The sequence below is a fragment of the Patella vulgata genome, chromosome 2 (genome assembly GCF_932274485.2).
Source record: "Patella vulgata chromosome 2, xgPatVulg1.2, whole genome shotgun sequence".
Taxonomy (NCBI): domain Eukaryota; kingdom Metazoa; phylum Mollusca; class Gastropoda; family Patellidae; genus Patella; species Patella vulgata.
The window spans coordinates 12,699,420-12,717,479 of record NC_065880.2 but is presented as its reverse complement, the minus strand read 5'-3'; the positions used below and the strand labels follow the sequence as shown (position 1 = coordinate 12,717,479).

Below are 18,060 nucleotides of genomic sequence, written 5' to 3'. Positions count from 1 at the left end.
TAAGAATAAACATCTTATTTGTGGAGCAGTGAATTAAGAAATAAGTCTATTAATCAGCCCTGGAAATAACGGTTTTAGATGTACCTGACAAAATGTCAGACACTAATAAAATAGTACCCGACATTTTCAACTTAGTGCCAGACATGTATTAATAATATCAATAAAAAAGACAAATCAGTGCCAGACAAAATGACAGGCACCAGAGGTTTTATGCCTGTCAAAGCCTGAATCTGGGCTTAAATTAAATTACTCATAAACTCTTGAATTAAAAAAAAAAAAAAACAAATTTACGAGTACTTAAAATCTGTCAATTAGATAGACAAATGGTTGATTTCTGGTTATATTTTGATGGGGGGGTCAAAAAATAAACTCCCCCATCTCTTTATGCAATAAATTTACTTACTTACTTACTTTATTACGAAGTTATTTTATGGTTATTTTTATAAGTTCACCTGTTGCATTACCTATAGCATAACCACAAACTTTCCTCTTATTGATATATTTAGGTATAAGAATAGGTCAAGACTCGAAAGAGATATTTGGGGGATGCAACAGATAAACCAAGTATATTTGAAGTAATAATTATCTTGAATTTGATGCCCAACAAATGTTGCAGTTTGCACCTGCGATTCATTTATCTCTTTTGATATCTATATAATATATATCCATCCTGTAGGTAGGAAAAATTCTCACTAAATATATTTTTGTCTTTGATTAATTGAGAGTACATTGATAGATTAAAGTTGACTGTTATCTGACTGATAAAAATGGCCACCTGATAGTTTTACAACCTTAAAAGCAGAATTAAGTTGGCATTGAGAGCTATATCAGTTGCCATGTTATTGATGTCAAATCGAAGCCATATCTTATTTCACGGAACCCTGGAATAGTGTCTATTACTATGGTTCTAATACTGTCACTAAAGCCAATATAGTAGTCTAGGACAAAAACACAAGACAAGACAGCAGCCGTATGGTCCTCATATTTGTTGAAAAGGTCAGACGGTGTGCCAGGAATAGTAGCGACTATTGATTGTTGCTGACAAATTTAGATGTAAATTCTTTCTAAAAGCACTAGTTATAGTGAACCCAGATAGTAAATGTAGGTCTAACGTCTCTATATATTCTGATGATTGTAATACCAAACCGTAGAATACCTTTAATATCTGAATTATGCTGTCTCAGGTCACATTTGGTAAGTTGAGTTTATTTTTAGAAGTATTATATTAAAGAATAGATGATCGGCACCACTTAATAGGACATTGAACTGAAGAAAAGACCTAGTTAAATGTCTGATGATTTCTCCCATCGTCTTCTATATGAGGAAGGAATAAGTAATACTGCTGTCTTGACAGAATGTTGATGGAATATTTTTATTGTCAAGGAATCTCTTTAATCAACAGAAGATATCTTAATTACTTAAAGATATATTGTTCTTGAATTAGTTTGGATGGAGCAGAAATAGAGGACATTAAACCCCATTTCCTTTCATTTTATATTGCCCTTCAGAATGTATGTTTTGAAATTTAGTTATATATTTTGTACAGAGTTATTTTCAATTTGATTAAATATAATTAAGATCACACCATATCATGTCCAAAAATATTGCAAAAAAGCTTTGATAGTGAAATACTGATCATTTTATTACATACTGAAATTATTAGCATGCTCTAGAGGGGAATCCCCTCAGTCATGTGACTACTTAGAATTTTGCAAAAAGACACATTTTTTGGTAAATCCGCTGTTTATTAAACAATGGATGAAAGATTGAGATATAAATTATTTAAGGCATTTGGAAGAGAAATTAGAAAAGTCTATGTTGGACACAAGGTTAACATCTCTTTTGTTTTTTAGGGCTTCCATGATATTTCACGATTATCAATGTTTTGATTCTTAACAATCAAACGGTATATCCATGTATAAAGATAATTAACTCTGATAAAGATAATTAATTTATTTACTTAAAGAGCTGTGCAGCGATAACCTCAAACACATGATCATAAGTAGGTCATCATTGGGAACCAGGTTTTCCATTCAGTGTCCCAATAAGTTTTAGAAGAGATCTGCCAAAGAGCAGATTCATAAAATTAGATATATTATAGATCTTGGTTAGGGTCATGGACACCCATGAATTTGCATGAGGAACAGGATCACATCCAGGCCCTCAAAAAAGGAGGGGGTGGGGTGGCAGTCCCTCCCAGTGTCACTGAGTAATAATGGGCTTTGTGGAACATGCTGGAGTCTATTTGTAGCATATCTGACCTATGGTATATGTTTGACTCGAGTTGAGCATTATGATTATAATGTCGAAAACCGCATTGATGAAACTGCGTGATTTTTTGCCATTTGCGAGGGACGTAAAAACTCAAATCCTTGACGCAAAGCTCATCACTGTGTCCCTCTCACTTAGCTCCTGATCTTGTTCATAATAATGAATTGATTTAGTTTTTGTGTGTTGGATGTAAATTTTCGACCGTAAAAAAAATAGATATACATTGTCCATCAATTTTACAGCACCCCTGAGGACACTTCCCCACCCCCTTGTTGCTCTGAGCTAGTTACGGCCCTGGCACCATAAGGGCTATACTATATACCGGAAAACTACCGGAAAACACCATGTTATACTGAATACCGGAAAACACCGGAAAAACACTAAATACCGGACAACACCCTAAATACCGGAAAACACCCTAAATAGCTAACTCGGAGCCTGGTCCTCTGGAAAACACCGGAAAAACCTAACCCTAACCCTAACCCCCCACTGGTCCTCTGGAAAACCTAACCCTAACCTAACTTCCCGCAAACAGAGCACCAGGCTCTGGATTACCTATTTAGGGTGTTTTCCGGTATTTAGTGTGTTTTCCGGTATTTAGTGTGTTTTCCGGTGTTTTCCGGTATTCAGTATAACATGGTGTTTTCCGGTAGTTTTCTGGTGTTTTCCGGTGTTTTCTGGTGTTTTTCGGTTGTTTTCTGGTGTTTTCCGGTATATAGTATTGTCGCACCATAACAAGGTTTAGTCTATCAATGTGTTTAGAGTTAGATAGTATGTTAGAAGCTGTTAATAAGATTATATAAATGTATCGAGTGATGAGAAACTGTAGGAACAGAAGACTCATGTTAAGGTTAAAAGGTAAAACACACAACAGTATCTGCATCAATAAAGTCATGTTTTAATGGTCTGCGTTGCTTAAAGCGCCATTGCAAAATTTGATCAAAGTTGAATAATAGAAAATTTTTGAGAGGGAAATGGGGTTTAACGTCTGCTCAACCAAACTAGGTCTTTTGGAGACAAATGTATGGTTCGATTTCAATAATTCGCTTACACGTAGGGGTAGTTAGCAGTGGGGTGAAACCAGAGTACCTGCCTGCCCAGAGAAAACCATTGATGTTTGACTGTCTACCCTACTCACAGACCGATCAAAATCCTGTCCCCAACCCTCCACCCATGGATTTTGTAGAATAAAGGTCTTGATGATGGAGAAAGCAAATTCAATCAATTTAACGTTGCTACTCTGCCTGAAATAAACCATGAAATCATTATACCAAGTTCCTCCATGCAAATAACTGGTTTAATTACCGTAACAGAATGAATGGTATCTAAGCTATTAGTGTCTAATTATGATATGCCACTGTGTTTAGATATAATCAGCTATTCTTTTTTTTATCATTGCCATACCACAATAACAAATTATGGTTTCATAACAAATTATAATGGATCTAATTGTGCAATTAATATGGATCTAATGGTGCAATAATTAACTTTCCGCTACAGAATTGGAAAATTGGTTGTGAATATACACGCAGATTGGATATGATAACCAATATTTATTATTTGTGTAGTCTTTGATTTTTGTCCCCCGCCTTTCGAAGAAAGCAGGGGACTATTAAAATGGGTCTGTCCGTCTGTCCGTCCGTCTGTCTGTCCGTCACACTTTTTGGGACACAATAACTCTCTTCCTAATTGAGCTAGAATGTTCAAACTTGGTGTATGTGTTTATTAGGTCAATGCCTTGATGGAGTTCGAAGATGAGCATTTTCCGCTTAGGGTAAGCAGAGATAAGCAATTTGATTGGTTGATGCTTTGGGACACGATAACTCTCTTCCTAATTGGGCTAGAATGTTCAAACTTGGTGTATGTGTTGATTAGGTCAATGCCTTGATGGAGTTCGAAGATGAGCATTTTCCGCTTAGGGTAAGCAGAGATAAGCAATTTGATTGGTTGATGCTTTGGGACACGATAACTTTTAATTGAGCTAGAATGTTCAAACTTGGTGTATGTGTTTATTAGGTCAATGCCTTGATGGAGTTCGAAGATGAGCATTTTCCGCTTAGGGTAAGCAGAGATAAGCAATTTGATTGGTTGATACTTTGGGGCACGATAACTCTCTTCCTAATTGAGCTAGAATGTTCAAACTTGGTGTATGTGTTGATTAGGTCAATGCCTTGATGGAGTTCGAAGATGAGCATTTTCCGCTTAGGGTAAGCAGAGATAAGCAATTTGATTGGTTGATGCTTTGGGACACGATAACTTTAGTTCTAATTAAGTGAGATTGATGAAACTTGGTGTATAGTTTCATTACAGTAATACCTTGACTAAGTTTGATAATGAGCATTTTCTGCTCAGGGTAAGCAGAGCGATACGCAATTTGATTGGTCGAGACTTTGGAAAACAATAACTCTCCTACGATTGTTCAATACTTTGTAAAAGATAATTTGTGATAAATTTATATGTGTCCTCTAATTATTTTCCTATTTCGGCGGGGGACATCAGCCTCACTGTTGGCTTGTTATATTCTGTGTTAATGAGTTATAATATGGAGTTAATGAAGAATATGAAACTCGTTTAATTACTTATAGTCATAATAATTTGAAATAATTGATGCTGTTATTACAACTGAAAGGTACAGATCTAAAGCATTTGATAGAACATTAAGATAATGAACTGCAACAGTATTTTGCTTTAGGGAATCGAAAGGAGAGAGAGAGAGAGAGAGAGAGAGAGAGAGAGAGAGAGAGTTTAACGTCCACTCGACGCAGACTAGGTCATTTCGGGACTAACATATGGTTTAATTTTATTTCAATATTTCGCTTGCGCGTAGGGGTCTTTAGCAGTGGGAGGAAACCGGAGGACGCAGAGGAAACCCACGAGGTTGGACAGGCCACTCTACTCCTTGTCATGTACAACCCAGTATTCGAAACCACACTAGTTGACTCAATGACAGACCTTATGATACAGCACGCACGTGCTAGCCATTCGGCCATCCAACCCCACGGAATCGAAAGGAAATTCCACCTGGCTTATAGTTATTAGGAAGTGTTGTGGAACTCAGGAGAGAAGATACTATATGCATCCATCAACATTTGATAAAAGAATTTGAAAAGGGAGGGTTGAGCATACACCCAAGAACAAAAGAGATTCACAGATAAACAGGAACTTTGACACCCCTTTTATGGCTTTCTGGAAAGGGAGGGGTGGGGTGCACCTAAGAATAAAAGAGGTTCACAGATAAATAGCAACGTTGACACCCCTTTTACGCCTTTCTAGAAAGGGAGGGGTGGGGATGCACCTAAGAATAAAAAAGGTTCACAGATAAATTGTAATATTTACACCCCTGTACGCCTTTCTGGATCCTCTTTTGACCTTCACATTGCTCACTACATATTTACTTCATTCATATCTCTGTGACTCTGTAGTATAACCAGATTGAATTAAACAGTTGGGCTGCTTTAAGCAGTTAGTCACAAGTGTGTTTTTTCAGCTTCTTGTAGTATAAGCAAGATGATTTGTTTTTTTCTTGTTGTATTAAGACCCTGCATATGGCTAGAGAATATCGATAATTACAATCTGCTTGTTAAAGCAGTGGAGATGAAGAATTGATCCATTACATCCTTGTAATTTGAAACAACTTTATGTCATTACGTAACATATTTGACTGAAAGGTTTGCTTCTCCTTATATTTGTATGACTTGCTCATAAAGTTTATTGTATTCCTGTTTTTACAGCTTGTCACATTGATTTTGTATATGAATGGTAGAAATTTGCTGTAATGTTGATAAAATAATATATAGAGAGAGAGAAATGGGGTTTAACGTCCACTCGACACAAACTAGGTCATTTCGGGACTAACATATGTTTAAATTTTTTATTTCAATAATTTGCTTGTGCGTAGGGATCTTTAGCAGTGGGAGGAAATCAGAGGACCAGGAGAAAACCCACGAGGTTGGACAGGTGACCTTACTCCTTGTCACATACAACTGAGGAATCGAAACCATGCCAGTTGTCTCAATGACAGACCTTATGATACAGCGCACACATGCTAACTACTCGAACATCGCCCCTCCCCCTGTACAACCTGGGAATCGAAACCACGCCAGTTGTCTTAATGACAGATGATACAGCACACATGCGATAACCACTCGGCCATCCAATCCCCCTGAGTTATAACATAGATAGATTTATTACATTAAACAATGAAAGTAAAATTATTTCTGTTAGATGATAACAATTGATTTGATTTGACTGATTTCTGATAATTTGTAGACCAATTTTAGCAATCATGTTAAAATACTCTAATCAATATATCTATCTGATCAAACATACAAGATTATCACCATTGTATACATCAAACTCAACCATATTCACACTATCCTCAAGCTCACTCAGGGGGATTGGATGGATGGCCGAATGGTTAGCACGTGCGCGTTGTATCATAAGGTCTGTCATTGAGTCAACTGGCATGGTTTTGATTACCCAGTTGTACGTGACAAGGAGTAATGTCGTCTGTCCAGCTTCATGGGTTTTCTCCGGGTCCGTCCAGTTTTCTCCCACTATTCAAGATCACTTAGCACAAATGAGTTATTGTAATATAATTGAACCATATGTTAGTCCTGAAATGACCTAGTTTGTGTCAAGTTGATGTTACACACAATTTCTCTCTTTCAAGCTCAAGCTCGATCTCAGTACAGACTTAAACTCACCACCACTAGGGTCTATGTTCAAACTAGGACAAAATACTAAAACTTTCAATCTGAGAATGGACACGCCGCCATGTAGGGCAATCTTAGAATGGACACACCATCATGTAGGTCAATCTGAGAATAGACACCACCATGTTGGTCAATCTGAGAATAGACACCATCATGTAGGTCAATCTGAGGATGGACACACCATCATGTAGGTCAATCTCAGAATGGAGACACCATCATGTAGGTCAATCTGAGAATAGACACCACCATGTAGGTCAATCTGAGAATAGACACCACCATGTTGGTCAATCTGAGAATAGACACCATCATGTAGGTCAATCTGAGGATGGACACACCATCATGTAGGTCAATCTCAGAATGGAGACACCATCATGTAGGTCAATCTGATAATAGACACCACCATGTAGGTCAATTTGAGAACGGACACACCATCATGTAGGTCAATCTGAGAATGAACACACCACCATGTATGTCAATCTGAGAATGGACACACCATCATGTAGGTCAATCTGAGCACAATATTCAAACTTTGTAGAGAGCTGTACAGATCACTGAGTGCTTTCTGACTTTATCTGTTCATGGAAATTTGTCAAGAATCTCAGAAAAAATTACTAATCATAACAAGCACATTATTAACCACAAGCCGCTCTTAATTAAACGGAATACAATAGCCATTATTTCTCAAATATCACCGTTCAGTATAAGTCTATCATATAAAATTGTTATGAATGTCAATTTAAATATAATTGATAGGTGCCTGCACGTTGAGATAATAGTTTGTTTAGACAAGATAGGGAAATACCTAATTACAAGAGTATTAAGTTTGTTTACAATATGGATAGTAATTATAAAGTAAGGTAACTCTGTTTTCATAAAGATAAAGCAATGCTGTTATTAATATAATGATGTTCTTATATCCCTCTTATATTTATGATAATTAAGATCAGAGATGATAATAGACACGGCCAGCTCAATATTCAAATTTGTCGTGTAGACAATACACAATAAATATGATGAATACAGTTTGTCTGACGAGAAAATTGCTCGGCTTATACAGAATCCAAAAATAAGACGCTTTATCAGTTTTCTTCGGATCAATAGAGACTATATTTAGCAGACGCTACTTCAGTAATGACCAACATAATCAAAACGGAATAGAAAAAAATATTGATGAATTAGTCATTAATATTACACCAGAAGTTAATGCTTGGGGATATTAGGTGACAACAGATATTGTTAGTGGGTAATTTTTGGTGAATACCAAAAGGTTAATCGTGACATCATCCAATATTGAGGAGGATTCGCAACCGCAAATCTCCACATTGGTAGTTAAACTGGTACAAAATGACCTACTTGGTTCTTAATATTGATTAGTAAATAGACATTGTTCTAGCAGTATTATACCATGGTACCATAGTGCTATATAAACTACTTTCTATCACCCTCAACAACAATGCCGATTCAGCTATTTAGTTTAGTTCATTTAGTACATCAGTGGTGGGTTGCATGGCTGAATGGTTAGCATGTTTGCGCTGTATCATAAGGTCTGTCATTGAGTCAACTGGCGTGGTTTCGATTTCCCGGTTGTACGTGACAAGGAGTAGGGTCACCTGTCCAAACTCGTGGGTTTTCTCTGGGTCGTCCGGTTTCCTTCAATTGTTAAAGAACCCTACGTGCAAGCGTATTATTGAAATTAAATTGAACCATATGTTAGGCCCGAAATGACCTAGTTTGTGTCGATTGGATGTTAAACCCCATCTCTCTCTCTCTCTCTCTTACAGTACATCAGTGATTGTAAAACAAGACTACCGTTCTGTCAATGGGGGTTCAAGGTGGGGGACAGGTCTTTATTTTAGCTTCCAACGCTATATCTTCTTTGAGCGGCATTTAGGAACTGACATACGTAAAAAACACAAAAACATAATATGGAACACGATTAATATTTTAATTAAAGTGGCGTTTCGTTGAGAGTTCTTTCAACGTTTTCAAGCAAATGATAATGAAAATAATGTACAGAAGGTTTACGTGTTTTTGTATGTAAACCTTATGTATATTATATTCATCCTCATTTGCTTGTTTATTCCAACGCCATATATAAACTATTATATAGATGTTTATTCATGCTTATAATCAACACTCTAGAACAATGGAATCCGATTGGATTGCCAAGATTTATATGGATTAGGACATCAGCGAGATTAAAAATTAAACGATAAAATATTGATAATCGAGACTCGGTCTCGATTGTCCAGTACCATTGCTTCGATAATAAACAATATACGCTACATCTTCCATCACTTATAACTTCGCTCAGAATAAGTAATGTTAATGAGCTTTTCAATATAATCATTTTGATGGATTTGACCACTAACAAGATTTTGAAATTTAGAAAGGATAATCAAGACTTATTCTTTGTTGCCAAGTACATGTTCAAACAGTCAAAGTTCATATATAATTTTGCCAAGAATAAAGTAATTGGAATGAAATTTTCAATATTCACTTTTCAATATCTATTTTATTTAAATCTTACATAGTGTATCTTTAAATTAAGGAGAAAAAAAATAATATAAATTTACTGATCTTATGCTTCATGAAACATTCAGGCATTATAGCACTAATGTTCACAAAGAGAAGCAACTACAGCTATAAATCTGTATAATTTCAAATAGAAACATTAGTTTTGATATGGACATCAATGGCAGAGTTGTGTTGACCCATGAACAAAAAGATTGAAATCTGCCATGTACTGCTATAATGCAAATGAAACAAGTTCTAATTGCCAGTATCTCTTAGTTTATGTTATTTATTTTAAAGAGCCAATCCCGATAATATTTGGGAGAATAAAACTTCTTAATTTTGTATTCAAATCCCTTAAAATCCTTTATCTCAGGGCCGAGCAACTAACTCAATGTATGTGATATGTTTTCAAACAACTTAAACCCCTTAGTCTTCATTTGGAAATGGAGACTGGTGTCCTAAGCTGTATTATGCGGTGTCTGCAAAAATCAGACTTTTATTTTATAAAAATAATATGTAGGTGACATGTACCATTTGTTATCAAGTACAACGCATGGGTCATTCACTGTATAGACCTCTAAAGGACCCGGAATCGATTATCAGGTCACCCAACGAATAAATTGACCCAAAATCTTAAAAGGGTTACGTGTCCGGATAAGCATTTTTGACGTTCACGCCCAAACGACTCAATATTTGGGCGCTTAAATTTCATGTTTTCTCAGAGTTTTATTTTTGAGACTCTGCTCAAATCGAGATAGCCAACCAAAGTATCCTATCATGGTTTGATTTGATCCAATAAAGAACATAAACTATAGAAGCAATAAACGAAATGAAATGGGGTTTAACGTCCTACTGTTCTGCTCCTACTGGGCTAATGAAGACGGGCGTATGTCATACAGGGTGCTATGAGGGAAATTTCGCCCGGGCAGCGGCACTGTGACCGACTCTTATATCGAATTCCATCTGCCTAGGGATCTTTTATGTGTATTCTAATATATACATGGGACCTCGGTTTTTCGTCTCATCCAAATGACTAGACAGCTGCACCACTGACAAGGGGAAACTATGTCGGAAAATCTCGATGAACTTTCTCGACCAATGCAGGGATCGAACACGTGGCTCCAAAACTAGAGACGCAGTCTTAGATAAATTTTGTTAATTTAAGCCAATCACAGTCTCCAATTGGCTCTTATAATGCACACCAACTAAAGGAGCTGTTGAATAAATATTGTTAATTCAGTGTATAAGACTCACAGAAACATTTATATTAATCTTGTCCAACTGTCTATTTAAAGTAGCTAAGTCTCTAACTCAATATCATCCAAATTCTTTGACATTGAAAAGACGAATTGTTTGTCAATTTAAATCAACATTGATGTTGTGATCTTACCGGGAAAAGATGGGCTTCTGATATCCAATATTTAAGACAAAGTAAACATTTTACCATTGGTACACGAATCGTGTACAATAATGCTTTTCAGGGCCATTTGTAACAAGGGACTGTAAGAACGAGACTAGACATGTGCCACAACTCATGTCAAACGGTGACGCCATATTCTTATCTGTTGAGCATGCGCAATAAATACTATCGGTGTAGACTGGAATAACCAGACGCCAGAGATTGACAATCCATTGAGACGTCTGGCGTATTCCGCCGAACATAAAAGACTTGAAATTAGATTTAAAAACGGAAACGATTGAATGTAAACAGTTTATATACATTCATATTACATTATTACATGCATTGCGACCCATTTGTGTAAATTTTTAGGTGCCAAATATTAGCGATTTAGCTCCTTTAAAGCTTTGTGATATTTTCTTTCAAGAATTGTAAATTATTCATTTTTATGAGCGATTGGAGAGACTAAATATCAAGTATAACATTATTATACAAATGGACACTGAAAGATATAGAATCCAGCTGTGGCTGTGTTTGTATCTATGGTCAATGGTGCATGGTGGGTATTAGTCTTTAGACTTAAATTCAAAGTCTCATAGGATTAGATAAATTCAAAATAATTTAGCAGTCTGATGTATTAAAGAAGCTAAACCTCTAAACTCAATATTTTCTATAAAATTCGAAATTAAAAACACAAATTAAAATTCAATATTGATCCATTTCTATCATTACTGATGTTATTTTGCCGTGAATATGAAAATTTTAAAATCAATACACGAGTCATGTATTCTATGGTTTCGGGTGCCATTTGTAATGAACAAAGCAAAACATATCTATAAGACAATGATGAAGTAATTAGTAATAGCTGATTCACCAACGGCAAAATAATAATAAAAAATTGGGTTAAGCAGGCATAAACAACTGCCTCGCAGTTTGGACTGTTCACATATTTCAAGGAACATAATTGATGAGAAATTACAATAAAAATGTTAAAAATGTAATATAAATCACTTTATATACATTCATATTACAATAATATGTGCTTTTAGACCCATTCCGGTTGTTTTCCAGTATATAATATTGCCGATATTACAATAATATATGCTTTTATATCCATTTTCATCTATTTTAAGGTTCCAAAGAATAGAATCATACGCCCTTTAACTCAAGAATCAAGACTCCCTCTGTCATCGTGTATTGTGTTGACTGACAACACTAGTTTATATTATAACTATATAATTATTATGATTACAGGGTGTGGTGGTTGAAGAAGTCGATGATGGACAACCGTGTGTAGCTTGTGGTGATAGATGTCCTGGGTTTCTTACTCATGAATGGAGGTAATTAAGATAATTTATGTTTTGTGACAGCTACCTGGTAGGCAAAATCAGTAAACTCATGAGTTTAATGTTGTGTGAAGAGGTTAAATGGTTCCAGTCGCGAACACTGAAGTGAGGTGGTCTTGTAAACGCTCTGAGAACGTAATGGAGTGAAAGAGAGAGAGAAATGGGGTTTAACGTCCACTCGACACAAACCAGGTCATTTTGGGTATAATATATGGTTCAATTTTATTTCAATAATTCGCTTGCGCGTAAGGGTCTTTACATCTATACATATATTTGTGACTGTCTTTTGTCTGTTTGTCTGTCTGTCTGTTCGGGGTTGGCGGTTACACTAGGTCTGCCCCGAGTCTGAAATTTGGGGTATAGGGGTAGCTCGGACCGGGGAGTAACATAGGCCTTGTGGCGTTAGTCTACCACTTCCGGTTTCGGAGTCATGACCACTGACCGAAGCCGGGTATCCTGCTAGTAAAGATATATTTCTTTAAATGGTTAATTAGCAAAACTTTACATTTTTAAACCATCAGGTGATCTGCCCTCAGGCTTGTGTTTTTACTTGTCAGCCTAATAGTTGGTCACTTTTGACCTCTTTTCCTAAACTACATGTATTTGATGGATTTAAATGAAATTTGATAGTTATATATAGCAAGGATAGTCTTTATTCAGATTTGTTCAAATTTAATTGCTGGCACCTTTAAGAGGGAAAGTATGTAGTCTTGAAAATGAAAAATGTTCTCCTTGAATGGACTTCTATAAAATTTGATAGAAATCATCCTTAGATAATCAAGATGAAAGTTTGTTAAAGTGAAAAGGATAGGAACACCACAGATGGGCATATTTAAAAAAAAACATTTTGAACTTTTTTCACTAAGGGGGCCTAATGTCGACTTTGCAACTCAAAGCAATTTAACTAGTTGCAGCCAGTTAAAAGTGTGCTTATGTCGATCATATCAGCAACTGAGAGCATCTGAATTCGGAGGGCTTATGTTGACTCAGAACTGATAGTGATTACACTTAAACGTGACTATTAATTTATTCATCATGTGATCTACTCCATTTCACATTTGTCATACACACAAAGACTAAATAAACTTTTTCAATTTTATTAAATGGAAGCAGAATAAATACTTAACAAAATTCTCGAAATATGCTTAGTGTTTTGACAAAAATTATTAATTTAAGACTTAAAATGTCTGTTAACTAGCTTAGTGTCTGTTCTCAAGCAGCGGTAACTGTAGATAGACAGCCTAAGTTTAGTATGCAACTGGGTGTGAAAAATTTCGCAGGTTCATCTCGATCCGCTCCAGGATTCAACCTATAACATTTTATACTGTTTGAATGGCATTTAGTAATTGAGCACATTAAAAAATAAACACAAAGTTATATGGATAACAATTACTATATTTCTATTAAAGCTACGTTTCAACAATGATTCTCTTGTCGTTTTCAAGCACAATACTGATACAGATAGAAGGAATGAGATATATATACTATGTACAATGAGTTTTCATTGAATGTTGTGATTGTACATAGTATATATATCTCATTCCTTCTATCTGTATCAGTATTGTGCTTGAAAACGACAAGAGAATCATTGTTGAAACGTAGCTTTAATAGAAATATAGTAATTGTTATCCATATAACTTTGTGTTTATTTTTATAACATTTTAATTGAGACGCCAGTGTTCGATCACTTGACTACCATTAAACCTTCAATGCACATTAGGATATTTTAAACTTAAAATATTCCATTTCTTACACCAAGATAAGATATTGGTAAAAAATTAGGATCTAGGACACGAAAAGATTATATTTATAATAGATGAGTCCGATTACAGATTACTTTTAATTATAAAATATGAGAAATGCTTTAATTTCTTGTATGTAATCTGATGATAGTATTCATTGAGTTATTTCTAACCTGAGAAATCTACGCGTAAACTACAATGATGTACAGTATTTGCTAAGAAGAGCGATGTGACATTTTGTTGGTATAGTCAATGTTATTGTTGACATTTCACCCTACTTTTTATTGATAATGGTTTCAACTATGCCTCGTTAATTATACGTATTGCGTTGTTGAATTGAATCAGGAATTGAGATGTAACCCACCGAAAATATCTTGTTGTGCTGTTTGTCCCAGCCTTATGTCTGTCAGTTCGGATACAATAACTGCTTTTAATTGAACTAGAATGTTCGGACATGGTGTAGGTGTTTATTAGTTTGATAGAGTTTGAAGATGTGTTTTTTCTACCTAGGCTAAGCAGAGATAAGCAATTTGATTGGTCAATGCTTTGCGACAGAATAACTTTGATTCTAACTGTGTGAGAGTGATGAAACTAGTTGTATGGCTAAATCTATTTGTTAAGGCCAGCTCAATTTTCTTCAAAGTTGCTGAAATGTAAATAAGGTTAGGGCATGTGATTGTTGGCGAGGGTTAGGGTAAGCATTGAGGCTAGGTCCAGGGTTAGGGTTGGGATTAGTGCTAGCCCTGTTTACATCTCGTGACCTTTGACCAAACTTGAAGTTGGCCTTATCAAATAGATCTAACATGTATAATATCATTGTATCAAAACCTTGATTAAAGATATATTATGGGAGATAAGATAAAGAGATGGCAGTTCTCGCTATAATAGTTAAAAACTAGATAGTGTAAAGGTAATTTGCTGAAAATTTCAGTCAAATTGATCCACTATGAGCCGAGAAAGGAGCCGGTGAAATTTTTGCATAGTCTCGGTTATCATTACTAAAATCATTAATATAAACAGCATAGTCTCGATTATCATTACTAAAATCATTAATATAAACAGCATAGTCTCGATTATCCACTTTTTCTGATTTAATTATCTTTGACCGTTAGCGGCATATAGGAATCTAATCCAGCCTACATTGTAGGCTAGCCTTGACATCGAGAGTTTATTATGGTCTGGATAAGTTAATTAATGTCTAATTGATAATTTAGATAACATTTCAGGCCTAAAGAAAGACTTGTAATAAGCAGATTTTGCTCTTGCATAATGCATGTTTAAGTTTGATTGCTTGATGCTTTAAAAAAAAATCAATATGCAATTAATTAATATGTGTCGTAGGTGGGGGGACATTATCCTCACTCTTGGCTTGTTTTTATACGTTTCGTTTTTAAATTGAAAAACATGTATATATAAAACATTATCAAGTAAAATTATCAGGTTCTCAAATTTATTCTCTCAGCTGGAAAGTATGGTATTTAAAGGTTCAAGTGAAAATGTTTGCTGGGTTTTCTGTGGTTTTGAGAACATTTTGTATAAACCGTTTAGAGAAATCACAAGCCTCAATTGTTTATTATACCAAACCATATAAGAGGAAGCCATTATTTGATGGTTCTGTTTTCCCCCGGTGTGATTTTAGTGCCGATTTTATTACATAACCACTAAATTAGCCTTTTTATCTCAATATTTTTACACATGAACATGTTTTAACGTTTGCAGGCATATTTATGATTGGATCAGCAACATAAATTGCTTGAGGAATTATGGTGTGTACTTTGAGAACATGGCAATGTTTTTTTTTTAAACATTTACATTTTATTCTTTAAAAACGAAAAAAATGGAATAAATAATAAACAGATGAATGTCAGGATTTGAGGCTGTTTTCTTTAAAATGCAGCAGTTAGTATCCTGAAAGTTCTAAAGCTTTTTTGAGGAAATGGTTTTTTTTTTTCTTGTTGGTATCCAATCATGGAATAGGATTAGAAAATTGGAAGAGTCATTTAAATGATAAAAGAAAAATAATTGCCAATACATTTACATGGCAGAGAAAACATTTTATAAAAAATAAAACAGCCATTTACGAAAATTAGACTTATAAATCAAATTCCATTACTGCATGTTTCTTTTATCAGAAACGGAGAGAAATTGTGACAAGGAAATGGACATTTGGATTGACATTAATCAAAAAAATTAAATAAACCTATAAACTATCAGCTACCTTGACTCGATAGATTCGGAAAGGTTCACATCACAGACGTACAAATCAATAAACATTTACATTGATTTTCATTTTACTTCAGATTTTTTTTATGTCGGCAATGTGTTTTGACCATGTGTACAATTTGGTGGATATTAACTTCTGACATTTTCTCGACACCAACCTAATAGCGTGATAGAATCTTGTTCGTCTTAATCATTTTCCCTCCCGCGAAATTGCCTCTCCTCATTAGAATCCACTTAATTAGAGATTTTAGCACCACGCTACATTAAATTGTTAATTGTTTTGTAGACTAATTCCATAAATTGAACATCAGAGAACAATCGTAGAAGATGATTACTAGCAATTTAGGAGGAGTAGAACGGGGTATCAACATGTTATATAAATAATCATTATTTTTTTTGCCTGAGATATAAGGAGGTTTGCGTGATTTTATCAATGAGGATTTAATTAGTAAACGAGAATAAAACAGAAATTACGTAATTTATTATTCATTTGAATTATTGACCAGCTAGGTGAGGAAAGTACATGTGATGTAGGTTGAAGAATTTTAACAAGACTGTTTGTTCGTTTTATCTGATAAATCATTAACCATTTGAATGCCGAGTCCCTGAACTTTTCACAATCTCTATATTGTGTTCTTAGGACCTAGTCTTGAGGTAATAGTAATTGCAGTAGGACCACATCACACAAGTGAAGGTAACCTCCAGAGAACCGCCGGATGCTCTATATTGCCACCAGGCCCGTAACTAGTGGGGAGTGGGGAGTGCAGGTGGGGTGCAAAGCAAAATGTTTCGCCCCCCACCCCCCTGAAAAAATTGTCAACCATAAAAACAATAGATATACATTGTCTGTCAATTTTACAGCACCCACTGAGAACACTTCCCACCCCCCTTGTTGCTCTGAGCTAGTTACGTCCCTGATTGCCACAGCTGCTCGTTTTCAAAGGGTTAAAATTGCATCTTTATTTTGTTTTGGTTGGCTTATATTGCATAAGATGTAAGGGCTGGTGACCTCACATTTTGGTTTGCTTATACTGCATTAGATCTAACAATCTGATTAAAATACAGATCTATATTTTGTTTCATTTTATTATACGTTCGATGGCCTACACTACATGAAGATCTGACCAGTTGTACTGCAAGGTCGCGTCAGGGGTCATACGAGCGCCTTTTGACCCTATAACGTCAGACATTGATTAATCAATCAGCATTGACGTTTCTAGGGGTTAACCCACATTTCCATGCAGAGAATGTCAAGAACTCGCCGTAACAGACTGTTTCATTGGCTGATTCCTCACATCAACTAGAACGCCTGTTAAATAACAACTCTTCCAGATCCTAGTGTTGTGAAGACAAGTAAAACGAGATTTTGAACTATAAAAAACGAAAGGAAATAGGATTGAAGATCTAAGGGATGGTGACGACCTCACGATTTGGTTTGTTTATACTGCATAAGATATAAGGGATGGTGACGACCTCACGATTTGGTTTGTTTATACTGCATAAGATCTATGGGATGGTGACGACCTCACGATTTGGTTTGTTTATACTGCATAAGATCTAAGGGATGGTGACCCAGGGTGAACATAGATTTTGATGAAATGAAATGAAATGGGGTTTAACGTCCTACTGTTCTGCTCCTATACTGGGCTAATGAAGACAGGCATACGCCATACAGTGTGCTATGAGGGAAATTTTTGCCTGGGTAGCGCCACTATCGCCTACTCTTATATCGAATTCCAACTGCCAAGGCATCTTTTACGTGCATTTTAATGTATACACGGGACCTCGGTTTTCCGTCTCATCCGAAGGACTAGACAGCTGTCCTTGTCAGGCCCTCCGTTCTGCAC

General features: G+C 35.6%; 1 protein-coding gene across 5 annotated transcripts in view; it reads left to right on the top strand.

Annotated features, from left to right (window-relative positions):
• LOC126812039 (four and a half LIM domains protein 2) overlaps window positions 1-18,060 on the top strand; it is a 95,489-nt gene that overhangs the window by 30,016 nt on the left and 47,413 nt on the right. For 4 of the 5 annotated variants that reach the window (XM_050538207.2, XM_050538208.2, XM_050538204.2 and 1 more), the window contains exon 2: window positions 12,157-12,242. In XM_050538207.2, the coding sequence (XP_050394164.1) occupies window positions 12,157-12,242 (86 nt within the window). Of the gene's footprint in view, window positions 1-1,113; window positions 1,195-12,156; window positions 12,243-18,060 lie in introns of those variants that run through there. The other variant, XM_050538205.2, reaches the window with a different exon arrangement.